Source organism: Pelodiscus sinensis, chromosome 6 (genome assembly GCF_049634645.1).
Source record: "Pelodiscus sinensis isolate JC-2024 chromosome 6, ASM4963464v1, whole genome shotgun sequence".
Taxonomy (NCBI): Eukaryota; Metazoa; Chordata; order Testudines; family Trionychidae; genus Pelodiscus; species Pelodiscus sinensis.
Window position 1 is genome coordinate 98,481,740 of NC_134716.1, and position 17,907 is coordinate 98,499,646.

General features: G+C 39.0%; 1 protein-coding gene across 4 annotated transcripts in view; it reads right to left on the reverse strand.

Moving 5' to 3' along the window:
- ITGA2 (integrin subunit alpha 2) overlaps window positions 1-17,907 on the reverse strand; it is a 133,264-nt gene that overhangs the window by 26,529 nt on the left and 88,828 nt on the right. For all 4 annotated transcript variants that reach the window (XM_075932477.1, XM_075932478.1, XM_006139528.4 and 1 more), the window contains 10 exons: window positions 15,831-15,981; window positions 13,833-13,998; window positions 13,409-13,482; window positions 11,223-11,361; window positions 10,035-10,180; window positions 8,583-8,726; window positions 6,034-6,237; window positions 5,063-5,199; window positions 3,402-3,541; window positions 1,148-1,299 (listed from right to left, as the gene is read on the reverse strand). In XM_075932477.1, the coding sequence (XP_075788592.1) occupies window positions 1,148-1,299; window positions 3,402-3,541; window positions 5,063-5,199; window positions 6,034-6,237; window positions 8,583-8,726; window positions 10,035-10,180; window positions 11,223-11,361; window positions 13,409-13,482; window positions 13,833-13,998; window positions 15,831-15,981 (1,453 nt within the window). The remainder of the gene's footprint in view (window positions 1-1,147; window positions 1,300-3,401; window positions 3,542-5,062; window positions 5,200-6,033; window positions 6,238-8,582; window positions 8,727-10,034; window positions 10,181-11,222; window positions 11,362-13,408; window positions 13,483-13,832; window positions 13,999-15,830; window positions 15,982-17,907) is intronic.

Genomic DNA, 17,907 nt, shown 5'->3' on the forward strand with positions numbered 1-17,907 from the left:
ATATTGCAGCACTGCCTCTTTGTAACTTTTTGTTTCTTCCTGAGCTGGTCTGTTAAGCTGTATTACAGCAGAACCTACCAGTGTCAACATTTCCATTATAATACCCAAGAATTCATAGTGGCTGTAATTGTTTCTGTGACCTTGGTGCCTGGAAAGTCCCTGTTACTGCAGAGGTTGCTTGCTATGCAGAGGAGGAAGCAGACACTTGAGACCTATTTCATTCTTACTTGGTTGTGTAATTCTGGTCCTTACCCAAACATGGAGTCTTACCCTATAGCACTTTGCCTGACTACTATATATGGCAACTGGGCCCTGAGGAATGACATTGGGAGAAACATTACACAAGTGAAGTATGTCTTCCCATCCTTTCCTCTTCTGAATGTCCCAGTAGTGAATGGGTTTTTCCCAGAAGTGCCAAATTGATTAAATCCTCCTCTCGATCCTTCTCTATGGCTGACAACTCAGAAATGAGGCTAAACCAAGAGTGGGTGATAGATGTGATTCATTGGCCCAAAACATTTGCCCTAAGAGCAGTTATGTGTATGAAGAAAGGAAGACATCCTCAGTGCTAACAAAGTGCCTGTTAATAGATTTGTTTAGGTATTTTTATTTTTTTTTCTTCAAGGCAGGAATAAAAGAATCAGCTCCCAGACACATTCTCATCACCATTTATGGGATCATGCAAGGGCTGTACTGCAGCTCTAGGAATCTGGGTTCATTTCATTGTTATAAAGAAGGGGGGTTGGGTGTTTTCCCTCTGTAGGAATGGTACATAGCACAAGAGTGCCTATTTTGTTTACCTAAGTGTGTGGATTTTTCCCCTCAATATAGAAACCTTTTCACCACTTATATCTTTGTACAGACAGCTATGGAATAGGCCTTTTTGAACTCATTAAAATAATGAGCTTGATGCAGTGGATGCAATTATTTGGTCATATGAAGGAGATCAGACTAGATCACAATTGTCTCTTCCTGCCTTAAAAATCTATGAATCCAAGTTTTGCCATTGACTTGAATAGGGCCTGTATTTTAAGCTATATTTAGTAAGTTACTGATTATACCAAATAAATTTTTGATTTTTTAATGTAAAATTCTGTCATTTCTTTTTTCAAAGATTTGATCCATGAGGGTACTTTAGATCACTTACCTGTACATTAAAGATATGCTCAACACAGGTCTCTGCAGAACTCACAACAATATTTTTCTGCATATCTCTCTCATTATTTTCTTTAAATAATCCCCTAGAAGTCACTCTAGATGACTGGAGATCAGCATCCAATGTTGCATTGTATCTGAGATCTATAAAAGAAATGCAACAAATTCTTGCAGAGTCCAAACTGCAGTTCAATTCCCATCAAAATCAAGCTTCGCTATTATAAAATGACTAGTTTTGCCATAAAACCCAGAAGTATTTTACTGCTTCTATAACTTGCTCAACATAAAACCTTCTAAACAATGGTAATCAATCCAATATATTATCTACTGAGAATATGAAAGGTCACTCTGTAAAGCTAGGAATATGCCAAACAGATATCTCACAGCCATCTCTCAGGTTTCTTAAGTGTACAGGACTATAAAGCACTCTACACTAATCATCCATTGAGCTGCATTTTCAACTTTTTTTCCCCCCTGAATTTTACTGCAACTGCATTGCTAAGGAAATTCTTTGTTATTTTGTTGCTCAAAAATTGCAAGCACGGAAAAGGTACTGTATACAGTAAAGAAGTGATCAGACTTATTCTGCCAATTATTTGGTGTACATATAACTGATCAGGTGAGGTCTGACAATAAGTCCTTAAAGGGCATGTGTGTCATTTTTCTACTTCCCTCATTTCCTAAAAACAGACATGCCTAGTGAAAGACCCAAAGTTGGACTCTTTTTGAGTAATAAAAGAAGAGAATTTGAGAGGAGAGTTTCAGTCTGCTCACATCGGAGGTAACAGCATGTTCAGCATGAGAAGTTTGGCAGTGAGACAACTTTTGTTATCGTTGTTTATGATGAAGAGTGAAGATATGGACATAGCTGCTGCTTGAAACAGCAGCCTGAAAACAAATTCTGTACCTCATCCATGTTCTGAAGTTACTCCTTTACTCCTCCAAAGTTATCAAAGCTGATGACAGGTACAAAATGCAACTGAAAGACAACTGGGGAGCTCAGTGCATTAAAATTAGCTTCTGAGCTCTCCCCTGACTTTACTCCTCTTTCCCTGATGGTACTTCATGGTGCTAAAAGGAGAGGTGAGAAGTTTGTACTCTCTTTTCAGTATAACTTATCTCTCACTATTCAAACATATCAGAAGGATAGCTGAGTAGTCTGTAACTGGAAAACCTTAAAAAACAACTAAAAGTCTAGCAGCACCTTGGGCTATGTCTGGACGATGGAGTTTTTCTGGGATACTGGAGGTGTATCAGAAAAATTCCACTAAGTCCAGGGAACACGTTTGCTCTGCAGACATTTTTTGCGGAAGAGCAAATACGCTCTTTTGGAAGCCCTGTCTTCTTTGTGCCACGAGGAAGAAGGGCTCATCCGAAAGAGGAGGTTTTTCTGAAATTTGGCCCGGTGTAGACAGGCCCAATTTCGAAAAAGCCTCTTCTGACAAAACTATCGGAAAAAGGTACGCAAATTGTGGAGCGCAATTTGCGTACCTTTTTCTGATAAAAAGTGACAGTCTTGACATAGCTTAAGAGACTAACCAAATATGTAGATGGTGGTATGAGCTTTTGTGGGCACAACCCAATTCAGATGAATGGCGTTTTAAAGGTCCAGTTGCTAAATAAATAGAGGAGGAGGGGAGAGAGAAGGAAAAAGAAGGAAAAAAAATAAAAAAGGGAAAAATAGAGTGTCCATGCTACATTAAGCTGATAGAAAAGATATTAATTGTTCTTAAGTACCCATTGCTTGGTTTTTTTAGTCATTTTTATACATCCTAATGACCTAAAAAGATCAAACAATGAATACTTAATAACAATTAGTACCTTCTCTATCAGCTTCATGTAGCATGGACACTGACTATTTCTCCCCCCATCCCTCTTTTTAATTTTTTTTCCCTTCTCTTCCCCATCCCGTATATATTTAGAAACTGGACCTTTAATAACTCTATTCATCTAAAGAAGTGGATTGTGCCCATGAAAGCTCATGACACCATCTATATGTTTTGTTAGTCTCTAAGGTGCTGCTAGATTGGACTATTAATTAAGTTTTTTCAAAGACAGTAAGTCAGTGATAATAACTATGCTTTAAAGGAAAGCAAAGAAGCAACCTTTCAGCCACTATACAAATATATGGTGATTTCTTCTTTTATAGGCTTGCAATCCAATATTTGTTTTTAATTTTTCCCAGTATATCTGAATTGCAACTCTTTCAACATAATTCATATAAGCAATACATGAGATATTCTTACCCACTTGGTCAATTCTATGAGCAGGTCTAAACTTGGCAATGAAACATATTTTGACAGTTATCTCTGTGTTCTTATTCAGGAGACTGATTTTCTCAGGAATAAATGAAGCTCTTATGGACACATTTGCAATGCTTTGTGCCCTGAAACAAAAAAAGGTTTGTCTATGTGATTTCAAGGAACCTCAGTAAATCAGAAACTTAGTTTTTGCATAGGCCTGACTGTGACTATAATATTTTTATAGTGGTCTCCACTGTAAAATTTCTCATCATGAGTACAGTTAATGCTCTGTTTCAAATCTCTATTATGTTGTCACATTAACTGACACACCACAATGGAAGATTTATGATCAGTTAATACTAATACTCAAGATTTTAAATAATTTCTCATAATACAGTAATACAGAATCAAGTCCTTGTATTTTTCCTTAAGGAAAACTGCTATTGTTATTTTAGAAAAGTCACTGATCTTAATGAGCCAGCAGATCAGTTTTGTTACTTCTTAAATACCTTTTGTGAAAAAAAAATTGTCATATTAAGTGGTCAAGATTTCAAAGAACAGTTTTGATGAACTAAGAAAATATTGCCAGGCAAATCCAAGATGATGTTTTGTTAAAAACTGATTTTCCTGACTGCATTTTACAATGTACTGTATATATACTTTAATGAGTTTTATTTTTGTCATGTTAGATCACATTTTAGCATAAAGCAGATAAATTAATACCTTTTATTGGTTAAACTAAAACAAATGTAAGAGTCAAATAGGTTTCTAAATTACAAATGGAATGCTTGCTGACATCAACAGGCATTCCACTGTGGATAAAAGGTAACAGATGATCATTAATTTTTAATACCAGATAATTTGGTTTTATTGTACAAGCAAGAGGAAATTGTTTATATTTTTCATTTTTGTTACCAGTGCAAACTCATACTTTGTAAAGCATCTCTGATATTCTTAGGCAGGCCTGGTGATGACATTAACAACAGAGGGGTGAAGCTATTTATCAAGCTGTGCTTTAACTTAGCACCCTACAAGGTGCTGTACAATAGTATGTCTACACAGAAAGGAAAAACCCATGGAATCCACCAGACTGTGACTATTTCACTGCTATGTGGACTTCTAGACTAGGACTAGAGCATGGACTGTGGGATGGGAGAGCCCCAGAGCCTGGAAGTTTACGCAGCAATGAAACAGCCCCACATCCCAAAGCCAAATTGTCTGCAATGGGCCAGCCACAGATGTCTAGTTGTTGTAAACATATGGCTTTGTGAAGCACAAGATTTGTGGTTTGTGAAACTATTCTTGTTTTTATGAGATGAAATTTATAAACTGCCTTGACAGGTAGGCATTGTCCACAGGATAGAAAAAAATAATTGTGTCAGAAGTAGATGCCAATTTTATTTCCCTGCTCAATTTGCTTAATTTATAAAACAGCTCTTTGAAACAGGTGAGTCCACTATTCTTTACTGGCAACTGAAAGTAGTATAGTTCAACAATATTTTTCAACTAAATATTAGCATAACCATCAGAAAACAATTGTGTTAGTGCCATACATATGATATTGGGGGAAGTTTAAGGTTTTTTTTTTTTGCTATTTTATTAAACAAATGCACTATTTGTATCCAAAACATTAAAACACTATCTGACCAAAATAATTGACTAACCAGAGCTGAACCACATTTCCATCCGCACCAACGGATACATCAGTAATATCATCTTCATTTAAGTCTCTCTGGCCATCTAATGATCTTCCAAAGTACTGGAGTTGCTGTCCAAAAGCAGAATCTGAACCTAAAATTTTCTAGAAAAAGAGAGCTTGATTATTGACAATCAGCAGCATAAACATTTGATTTTCACAGTTATTCTACTATTACACCTCATATTTGTTTAAACAAACTCTCTTGTAGATAGTCTATTACTTGAAAGGGTTTCTTTTTCAATGACACTAAAAAAAATCCTTTAATTATTATTATTATTACTATTAATTATTATTATTATCTTGGAAGCAAATTGACCATGCAGACAGATTGCTGAAAAGCTTTATTTCCGTCTCACATCAAGCAATTTTCAGGGATTGGGAAATTTAACAAATCTTCTAACAAACCTTTTTTTATACCAGAAGAAAATCATGCCAGATATTATTATTTTAATCTATGACATTTGGGTGCCTAATTCCCATTTGTGTCTTTGAAAATCTCCTCCTTAAATACTATGCTTCTAAAACTTTCACATTTGGAGGTAACCCAATATCTTCTGGTATGCACCTATCTTATAAGGCTAAATAATGGGCTTCCTAGAATCTTTTTTGGAAATCAGTCAACTAGGTGTACAACAGTAAAAATATAGCTATAGTGGGATCTGGCTTGGTTTCCTCTCAACCAATGTTCATGCCATCTGTGTCTGTATCCCTAGCTATCAGTTGCACGAGTGTTATCCTGGGAATGTTTAGATCTGTCATATGGGAGAAGAAAAAACAGTGGTGCTGAAAACAGCCAATAAAAGCCTACAGAATATGACTATTTAAAGGGAATAAAATACCAGCTAACAAACCCCCTCGTTATAACAAATCTTTTGTTTTGAATCTAGCTGAATTTTATATCTCATCATATTGTATTATGTATCCAAAGTTATTTACCTGTGAATATTTGGTACGTATTGTCCTTAGATTGCCATTGTAAATGTAAACTGCTCCACAGTTCTCATTTTCTAAAGGTGCACCTACTATCACATCATTAAAACCATCCAAATCAATATCTGAAAGGGTTGCAATAGCAGATCCAAACCGAGCATCTTCTAACCCTTGCGGGCCTTCTAAGAAATCTTGTTGATCCAAAATTCCCTTTTAAAATAAAACAACAAACACCACTACAGTATCAGTAGATGAAAGGGGAAAAAAATCTATATTTTTCTTTGCCAATGTGCATTACCTTGGACTTGCTAACACTAAGTTTCATCTGCCATGTTACCTGCTCACATAGCTTTGTGGGGTCCTTCAGTCAGAGCGAACATTACAGAAGAAAATTAAAGCATGATATGCAAACAAGAGTATTAACTGCACATATACATGTATTCATGAGTATTTAAAATCCTCAGTTGCCTCATCTGATTGTTCCACAATTTTTCAAATATCCATTAAATTTTTAACAGAAAGAGAAATTATTAACTATTGGATCAAGTTACTGAGGGGCACAGTGGATTCTCCATCACTATCAATTTTTAAATCAAGATTGGAAGTTACTCTGAACAATATACTCCAGGGATTATTTTGGAGGAATTGTATGGCCTGTATTATACTAGAATGTCACAGAATCACAGGGCTGGGAAAAACCTCAGGAGATAATTGAGTCCAACCAGCTGCTCAAAGCAGAACCAACCCCAACTATATCATCCCAGCTAGGGCTTTGTCAAGCCGGGACTTAAAAACCTGTAGGGATGGAAATTCCACCACCTCTCTAGGTAACCCATTCCAGTATTTCACTACCCTCCTAGTGAAAGAGTTTTCCCTAATAGCCAACCTAGACCTCCCCACTGCAACTTTAGACCATTGCTCCTCGTTCTGTCATCTATCACTACGGAGAACAGCCTCTCTGGAACCTCCCTTCAGGAAGCTGAAGAATGCTATCAAATCCCCCCCCCCCCCTCTTCTCTTTTGAAGATTAAACAAGCCCAAATCCCTCAGCCTCTCCTGGTGAGTCATATGCTCCACACCCCTAATCAATCATTTGAGTTGCTCTCTGCTGGACTTGAATGTGTCCACATCATTTCTGCAATGAGGGGGCCAGAACTGGACACAATACTCCAGGTGTGGCCTCAGCAATGCTGATTAAAGGGGAATAATCACTTCTCTAAATCTTCTGGCAATGCTCCTCCTAATGCACCCTAATATATCATTAGCTTTCTTGGCTACAGTGTCAGACTAAACAATCACAATATGTTCTCTTCTGGCTTTGAAATACATAAAGTATCCAGCTTTGGATTACCAATTTTTATGCACAGATAATGGAAATTCTTGTAACTGGACATAACTCCTTGAAACAGAAATGGAATTTCCTACTAGCTAATGCAAAACCCATTTGTGGAAACACTGACCTTTCTATTGCTTTCCAAAGAAAAAGTGTTGAACTGTCTACATTATCTATCTATCTATCTTAAAAAGCACTGTCAAAACAAATATCTTTATGTGTGCATGTATTTTCATTGATCTGTACACAAATATGCTAGCAATGCTAATCAGACTGTTTATCAACAATAGCTAGAAATTAATTTCTATCGCACAGGCAAATTACCTGAGCCCACATTATTTTTAAATCACTTTTACATCATTCTGAAAATAATATTTTAAATAATATTAAATAATATTTAAGTTAATCATTTAAGAAAAGCTAAAATATTAACCATTGTTTCCCAATCAGTTTCTATTTCTAAAAGTGAAAAATCCATGATTTGGATTTGGAATTTTTGGATGTTTATTGCTCATTATCCAAGTGAGCAGTTGTATCAAGTCCTCATTGCTATCACCTTTGCCCTGCTTAACAGCCTTGGAGAAAATGTGACTTACAGAAGCAGAATTTGATCTCTGAGCTGAATTCTTTTCTGTCACTCCCAGTACTCTCCACATTCACTGGCTCAGCATATGCAAGTTCCACATCCCAGTACCTCCTCTTTCCTTGAAACTGCATTTGTTTCTTAGGCTCCCTAGCAATCCTGAATTGCTATTCAAAGGCTTATATGAATGAGCTGCTGACTATGGTCCATAAGTACCAAACCACGCTAGTTTTATATCAGTAGTTCTAACTAGAACTTACAGAATAGTAACACTCCCCACCCTCTGCTCTGTTTTCTATGCTGCATGGAATCATATTATACCTCTACTATGAACATTCAGGTGTCCACCATTCACTCATGAGACATTTCATAAATGCCAGATGTTTGTTAAACATCCTATTTCAAAAATTTTAGTCAGTCAGTTAGAAGGCAGAAACAATATAATGTGACTTAGGTAACAAATCAGACAACAATAGATCCTGCTTCTCTTCAGCAGCACTTCTGACTTAGGAAAGGACAACAAGAACGTGGTGCTAGAACACAGAATATCATGTATCTGTCACCAACGTGGATAGGAGATCTCAGTGACCAGAACATTTACTTCGCCCAACCTTGTCCCTGCTTTTTTTTTTTTTTTACCTTTGTGATGGAAAACATATAAACTCTTCCCTCTTCTTTCTTTAGGTCATTCATGAACATTGGTGCACCTACTAGAAGCACATCTGTAACTGAATCTCTGTTAACATCCACTGCACATACCACACTGCCAAAGTAGGAGCCAATCTGAAATTGATAACACAAGAACAATTTATTTATGTCTTTTGTAAAATAGACTGGTTTTGCTCCTGATGCTGCAAACACTTGTACATGTGAACAGTCCAACAGAAATAAATGGGACCACTCAAAAGAAAAGGTACTTGGATAACATGCCTACTTTTTTGAAGATTCAACCACTTACTGAATTTCCATTATTTTTTGTAAGCAGTGTTGGCATCGCCTTATCAGTCCCAGGATATTAGAAAAACAAGGTGGGTGAAGCAATATCTTTTATCGGACCAGATTCTTTTGGTGAGAAAGCAAGCTTTTGAACAACACAGGTCTGAGGAACAGCTGAAAGCTTATCTCTGTACTTACAGATTTTGGTCCAAAAAAAGATTTTACCTCACTAACCTTGTTTCTCTTCATTATTTTAACACTTTCATAATACTGTTGTTATGGCTCTAACATAGGGTAATAAGACTACATACGGATAAAAGAGTTCTGTGCAATGTATTTCTTTTTTCTGTGAAAATGTGCACATGAAATAGCCTGACCTGTGATTTACCTTTATATTTCTCTGTCTTCTTAACATTAAATAATTCAAATTTTCAGCATATTGACAAGGCTTTCACAATGGTGAAAACAGATGATCAAGAACTTGCAAATCAACCTTCTGGTACCATATGCCCTCCAGAAGACCTCATGTGAACAGTGGATATCTGTGTAGTCTCCCTCAACTAGAGGTATTTACATAGATAACCTGACAATATTTTCTTCCATACTGAATTGCTATGATTCAATGTTATTCCAAAATAACTATGGTAGAGTCTACACAGCAATTTCAAAATAACAGATGGCTTATTCTATAAACCTCATTCTATGAAGAATAATGCCTATTCCGAAATAGCTATTTTGAAGTAAGGTATGTATAGACGCTCCACTTCTGTTATTTTGAAATAGCCCCTTACCAGGGCCATTCTAAGTTATTCCTCCTGGGGCTCTTAAATTGAGATAGCATGTCTACATTAGGGAAGCCAGCCTCAGACTAATTTTGAGGCTTTCCTGTAGTGTAGACTTGCTATTTCAAAATAAGCTATTTTGGAATAAAGTGAAGTGTAGACGTAGCCTGAGAGATTACATTAAAGTCACAGAAATCTCAAATTAACTGCAGTCATGTAGTGACAAGGAAAAAGACAGATATGACACTATGCCTTTGCAAGAAAAATTAATTTAAAAAAGTTATACATTACATGAATAACCAGATTCAGTGCCGCAACAATAAAAACAGATATCTACAAAATTTATGTCTATGAACAAAATGACTGTACTTGCCTGATCCCCTCTTTGAGATTGAACAACTGTGACTCTGCCATGGCTATCAATGTCATAAACCACTACTCTGCCAGTATAGTTGGATCTTGGTGCACCAGCAACAAAATAGACAGCGTTCTGAGTTGAGATAACAGCAACAGAATAACCTAGAAAAGAAGTCAACATGACAGTTGTGAGATATTATCTAGTAAAGTAGGCAAAATTACGGGTTTGCCACTAAGGGTGTGTCTAGACTACAGGGTTTTGTCGACAAAAGTGGACTTTTGTCGACAAAACTATACCTGCGTCTACACTGCTGCTGAGTTCTGTCAACATAACGTCGACAAAACTCAGCAGTTTTGTCGATGGCTGTAAACCTCATTCTACAAGGAATAATGCCTTTTGTCAACAGAGTTCTGTCCTTTGTGTCTACACTGTCATGTCAACAAACCGGCTTGCTTTGTCGACAGAACTGGATATAGTCTAGACGCTCTTTGTCGACAGAAGCTTTGTCGACAGTATCTGTTGACAAAACTTATGTCAACAAAAGCCTGTAGTCTAGTCGTACCCTAAGTTTACAAGCTAGGGTGTCAATTTAAAGTTCAATAGCTATTCCACACAAGCTCTCTGAGTGAACACTCTCATTCTGCATTTCCCAAGTAGAGTGAGTTTTACTCTACTCCACACTGATTAGGTCTCAACTGGATACTATTTTACTCTACGCCACACTGATTAGGCCTCAACCGGCACCATATTTCAGAAAAGATGTAGACAAATTGGAGAAAGTCCAGAGAAGAACAAAAAAACCAATACACTGAAGATCTAGAAAACATGACTTATGAGGCAAGACTGAAAAAATTAGGTTAATTTAGTCTGGAGATGAGAAGACAGAGGGGATGGGGGAACAGAAGGGACAGTACAGTACAACTGTAATATGAATGTCCCAAGAATTTTCAACTTAAGTCATTAATATTTAAATTAAGATTCTTGGTTACATTCAGAATTTTAAAAATAATTAAAAATGATAAATGTTAATTAAAACAATACATGTTTCATTCAGTTTGAGTGAATCAGTTTAATGTACAGAATTCCTTTTTCCTCTCAAATCAGTTCTTAACAGGAGACTGCTAGGAGGCAATTTGCCACAGTTGCCTGTCCTTGATAAATTTCAGATATGCTACATCACAAATGTCACAGCCCATTTCTTACCTAAATATGAGCTATGGTTTCTGTCTTGAAGAATTTTTTCAAACACTTGACTAGGGAATGTAGTCACTTGGTTTGAGGTCTCCTGAACTACAGTCCCACTCCAGTCATAAGCCCCAACAGCACCTAACATCAAAACATCCTTAAAAAAATAAAATCAGAATTTTAGAGCTATCCACTCTTCAAGGGAAGCAGATGCTACAGCACATATATGATATATTCTGTTTAAATTAATTATGTTTAGATACTCTTTACCTTCAGATATGTGTAAGATGACTTAGTACTAACACACCTGCAACCCCAATTCTGACTCCTTTGTACACAATAGCTTCAATCATTGGAGGCAGAAAAACATTTACAACATTTTGAGACCACTAAGTACAGATTTACTTCTTCTTCCTAAAGATCTTGTAAAATTTAATACCCAATTAAGATTGCTTATGTATAAATAGTTTATATTTAATTACTTGCAAATCACCTATCAATTGGACTACAGTAGAACCTCAGATTATGAATGCCTCAGGAATGCAGGTTGTTCGTAACTCTGAAACGTTTGTAACTCTAACCATTCAAAAGTTTACAACTGAACACTGATTTAATACAGCTTGGAAACCTTACTTTGCAGAGGAAAAATGCTGCTTTCCCTTTATGTTTCTGGTCGTTTACATTTAACATGGTAATGTACTATATTTACCTTTTGGAGGAGGTCTGTGCTGCTACCTGATTGATTTCCATCCAGGTTCCCCAGCCAACCTGTGGCTTCAACTTTCCATCCAACACCCTCAGAAGATGCTTCAAATGTGCAATTGGAATGGAGGGAGAGGGGGTTCCCTGCCATACCAATCCGAGGATTCTCCCAATTCCCTCCCCTGTTCTGCTCCTTTATCCTGTATCTTCTTTTAAAATGGCCTTGTTTATCAGACCATTTGTCTGATACCTGGATACTTTCCCTATGGCATGCCTGCACTGAAACATCTGCAAACCTCATGAAATAAGTTGTGACATGTGACCTACCATCTTTTCTTCCCTGACCCTGGCTGAGGAGGGAGGCCAAAAAAACCCCACAAAAACAAAAGTGCCCCACAACCTCACTTCACCAAAGCCAATCTGGTGATGTGGGAAAAAAATCCTTCTTGGCTCCTCTTATAAAGGAGTGACTAGCATGATGCTCACAGCAGGTCCTAACCCAACCTGATGCCCACCTCTACTAGGGGAAGAAGGGTGGGTGCTGGCTTTGCTTGCTGCATGTAACAAAGAGGCTTTCCCCCACCCAGTGCTTATACCATTCCTGAAGAAATGAGCCAGTACTGCAAATAGGCTGCCATGCCCCTCTCTGTGGCAATCTCATTCCGTGACCCCAGCCCCGGCCATAAAGCAGAGCCATCCCTCTCTAGTAAGCCCAAAAAACCCCTCCCCATTTAATTGTGATATAGTCATTTGCAGAGCTTGAAAACTGCTTGAACTGCAGCTGGATTTTACATATCTATACTAGGAATTCTTTATCTGGGCGATGTATCATTTTAATAGTTTAAATATGTTGTTTTATCTTAAGTCATATGTGAAAGATTCCAAAATATAATGTTGAAAATATCGCTCCGTCTTCATATTGGAATTGTTACTTACATCTCAGTGAATGTTTAACAAGCTAATTTTGAATATTTAGTTTCAATTTTTTGAGTTATTCAAGCACAAGACATCAACTTATAATAGGAGAATTGTTCATGCTTGGTGAACTCAGAAATTGCTTAACTGATTTTGACCAACTTTAAAATAATAATGATAAAACAATCCAGCCTCATTTTCAAAATCTGTCTGAGAAAATTATAGGCAGCTGGAAAAAAAAGAGGAGGGCTTTGAGTAGAAGCCACTGTTCAACATTAATTATTGTTCCTGGAAACTATTATAATAAAAAGTATCATTCTGTTTCATTATGGTATACTTTTTCTATCTTTCTTTATGAATATATAAATAAGCCAGCTTCCAAACATGATGTAATTTAATTAACAACTTGTACTGCACTTCCCTGGATTGTATTTGAAGATAATATAAATGAAATTACATCTGTATATCACATTGTTGCTTATTATTCTTATTTATAAATGCATTTATGCATATGTAATGATATATTTCATTTGATACAGTGTTTAGATCACACCAGCATTGCATATTAAGTAATTCAATATACATACCTTTCTTTGTGAGTAATATGCACTGAAGCCCACTTGTGACATTTCCATTTGGAATGTATCACCTTGATCTGTACCTGGTGCAATAATTATTATTTCAAAAGTTATTCATCTATCATAAGTCTATTGAACATTATCATTGCCACACATTGGGCCCACTCCTTCTGGCACTCAAGTCAGCTGAAGCATGACTGGAGCAATTTGTTACATAAATAATTTGCTCCCCAAAATTCACCCAAAATACGTACAATCAGAGTATGAAAATCTAATTGGTAAAAAGGTAATAATGGTTTTTGAGATTGTAATAATGAATAGGTCACATCAGTATTTATGCAAAGACAGACTCTAATCCCTAAATATAAAAAGGGAGCAGCTCTTCAAATGGTGTAAACTATCAACAGTTCCTCAGCCCCAGTAGGTACATTACCTTCTATGCTAAAAATGCGTTCTCCCAGCGTTCCTGCTTCCTCCAAAAGTGCGGCCTCAGATGACACATTAAAAAAATACTTTGTGGTTGGAAGACTAGCAATTCCTTTGATTTCTTTAATTAAATTTTTAGTATCGAGTTCATTTCTGATTAAGTATCCCAAAACCTTGAAAAGAGAGAAAAAGAAATCGTAGCGTGCAGGTTGACTCCATTCACCATACAGTTCAGTCAGTCCATCTGTCCCTCTCCCTCTCACAGTCATTTCCACCCATGCTGAATGAGCACAAAATGAGTGGGTAGAGTTACAAAAGCAGAAATATCGAATTTTCCAATTTTTTCACACATGGTAAAGGGTTATAAAAGGTGTAGGATACTGGGGAATCAAGCCCTGTTTTCTGAATTCATGTTATTGAACAACTTATTAGGGATGCTAAATGTGGTTACACAGTAATGTGCAAGGGATTAAGCTGGCTCCCCATGTGTAGCAGGAGCCTGTGTGTAACGATGAACATTAAATGACGAGTCCTCGTTCATGAGGCTCATCAGTTAACTATGTACACGGTTACATTTTCACATCCCCACAACTTATCAAATTTAAATATCTTGTCTTTCGTGTACAATGGGACAAAAAGGAATATGATGGAGAGTAGACTAAGTCTATTGTTTTTAAGATAATAAATATGAACATACATGGTTGACAACAATAATTGTAATAAACTAAAATCTGCTGATATTACAGTGGCTCCTAAGGATGAACTCCCTCCCATTTCCAGTCTCAGTGATATAATGATGCACGAACAATACATATTTTAATTAAATAAGTCCTACCAAAGTGGCAAAGACTTAATTATACTACAAGATGTTCCCAGTGTTGCTTGAGTCCTTAAATCAATTAATATTTATTTCTGGAAAATAAAATGGAAGTGTACTTCCTTCATTTAAATCATTGCTCTGGGGTAGGGCTGGTGTTGAGGGGCTCAGTATCCAGGCTGTCCCAGGAAAAGGAGTCAAGTATCAGAGGGGTAGCTGTGTTAGTCTGAATCTGCAAAAGCGGCAAGGAGTCCTGTGGCACCTTATAGACTAACTGAAGTGTAGGAGCATAAGCTTTCGTGGGCAAAGACCCACTTCGTCAGATGCATGTAGTGGAAATTTCCAGAGGCAGGTATAAATATGCAGGCCAGAATCAGGCTGGAGATGACGAGGTGGATCCAATCAAGGAGGATGAGGCCCACTTCTAGTAGCTGATCTGAAGGTGTGAATTCCAAGAGAGCAGAAGCTGCTTTTGTAGTTAGCAAGCCATTCACAGTCTTTGTTTAATCCAGAGTTGATTGTGTCAAACTTGAAGATGAACTGTAGCTCAGCAGTTTCTCTTTGAAGTCTGGTCCTGAAGTTTTTTTGCTGCAGGATGGCTACCTTTAGATCTGCAATTGTGTCCAGGAAAAGGAGGACAAGCAAGCCCTCTGTCACCTCAGTAGCTTGGGACTAGGTCAGAAGAACTTCTCCATGGCCACTGCAGCTCCAGCAGACACAACTGGGGAAGAGGTGCATGCCCCCCAGCTGGGAGAGATCCAGGTTTGTCTGCCCCCTCTCTCCGCAGCCAGATTGAGGAATGCAGCAAACTGTGTACTTCCCTCATTCCCTGAAAAAGGGGAACATGCAGCAATGTTCCTGTATTAATTGGACTGGGGGGCTTCAACCCCCCCACCTGCCCTCCCTAAAGGGTGCCTGTTGGGTGGGATGCTTGGGGCAGTCTTGTACAGGAGGGGGTGTGTGGCCCCAGGCAGCCTCTTTCACCTGCATGTTTACTCTGTCTCTTTTCTGTATGGTTTTATGAGAAGCCATATAATTCCAGGCACATCCCATTTTCCTGGCACAACCAAATTCCTACCTTGCTCTAAGTTGCAATAAGAGGAAGTTGTATGCTGAATTTCTTCCCAGTTAGGAGGAGTTCTTGAACAAATAGACAGATAGACTCTCTCAAATATATAGTAGACTTACAGCTATGCCGAATCTGGTTATTTTGTCTTCATTGCATTGAGTTATCACTTCATTCAAACGTGAGCCATCATGTGATTCACCATCTGTCACAACGACCATTACTTTTGTGGCTGTGGGCCGTCCACCAGATTCAGGCGAAAAAGCATGACGTCTGTGAAAAATAAAACACTACACTTATTCAATAAGAATGTATACAATGTATGCCATTTTATATGCACATGTTAATGAATGTTTCCATCACTGATGTAGAACAAAGTGCATCTGGAATGTTTTTACTGCAAAATCCTAGACCCATATTTGTAATGGGATTAAGTGTTCCTGTGCTCAGCACTGCAATGCATAACAGATTTAGGATCCTATTTCTTATTTTCAAAAAGGTCTCAATCATTTAGGAATGTAAAACCTATTTACTTTCAATGGGATTTTGGTCCCTAAGTGCCCAAATCCCTTTTGTAAGTGAGATTTAGGATCCTAAATCAGTTAGGGTACGTCTACACTACAGCGCTAGTTCGAACTAACTTAGTTCGAATTAGTTAATTCGAACTAAGCTAGTTCGAACTAACGCATCTAGAACTAAAAACTAGTTCGAACTAGCGTTTTGCTAGTTCGAACTAGTAAGTCCACATTGAGTGGACTCTGAACAGGGCTTAATGATGGCCGGAAGCAGTGCCGGCAGGGCATAAAAGGAGGACTTAGAACATGGAGATACTGTCTCAGGCTAGCCGAGGGCTGCGCTTAAAGGGTCCCGACCCCCACCCCGGACACACAGTTCTAAGGGGTGCCCCGCTTGCAAAGAAGTTCTGGCTTGGAGTGCCCTGAGTGCCCACACTGGGCACATCACACCACTCGGCCATCAGCCCGGCTGCACTTGCCGCAGGCTGCCATCTGGGGAGAGGGAGTAATTGGGGGGCTGCAGGAGAGCTTCCACCCCCAGAAGCCCGCAGAGCCAGCCCAGTCCTCCCCATCGGGGGCTCGTACCCCATTCCTCCCTCACCTCCTTCCACTTGCCCTTCCCTAGCCCCCCTTCTTATTGATGTACAAAATAAAGATAACGTTTCTTCCAACATTGACTCTGTCTTTATTGAAAAAAACTGGGGGAGACTGGGAAAAGGAGGTGGGAGAGGGGAAGAGAAAGGCTGGGAGAGGGGAGGGCAACTAACATGATCAGGGGTTGGGAACAGGTCCCAGATGAAGAGAGGCTACAGAGACTGGGACTGTTCAGCTTAGAAAAGAGGAGACGGAGGGGGGACAGGATAGAGGTCTCTAAAAGCAGGGGTTGGGTGGAGAGGGTGCATTCAGAAAAGTTCTTCCTGAGTTCCCATAAAGAAGGACTAGAGGACACCAAAGGAAAGGAATGGGTAGCAGGCTTGAAACTAGTAATAGAAAGTTGTTCTTGACAAAGCAAATAGTTAACCTGTGGAACTCCTTGCTGCAGGAGGCTGTGAAGGCTACAACTAGAACAGAGTTTAAAGGGAAGTGAGATCAAGTCATGGAGGTTGGGTCCATGGAGTCCTATTAGCCAGAGGGTAGGAGTGGTGTCCCTGCCCAAAGTTTGTGGAAGGCTGGAGAGGGATGGCACGAGACAAATGGCTTGGTCATTGTCTTCGGTCCATCCCCTCCAGGGTCCCTAGGGTTGGCCGCTGTCGGCAGACAGGCTACTGGGCTAGATGGACCTTTGGTCTGACCCAGTACGGCCATTGTAAGCTCAGGGCTCAGTGTCGGGGGTCTCAGTGGACCCCCTTGATTTTCATGCACACCTGGTCCTGGGTGGCCAGGCTGGCAGCTCTCCTGCCCTAGCCGGCCACTTTCCTGTGCCTAGTGCGGAGATCGTGGACGAGGTCCACGATGTCCGCACTAGCCCAGGAAGGTGCCCGCCTCTTGCGGTCCAGGGCAAGCTCCCGGGAGCCGCCAGCCTGGTCCCGGCAAGAGGGGGTGGGCTGGGGGGCATCGGGTGGGTGGCTCTGTGCCGTGCCAGGTGCAGGGTCTGCTAGCTGGGTGCTGGCAGGCTTGCACCTGGCACGGGCACCGTAGCCAGCCCGTGCCCCTTTAAGGGGTCCGGGGCCGGGAGGGGGGCATA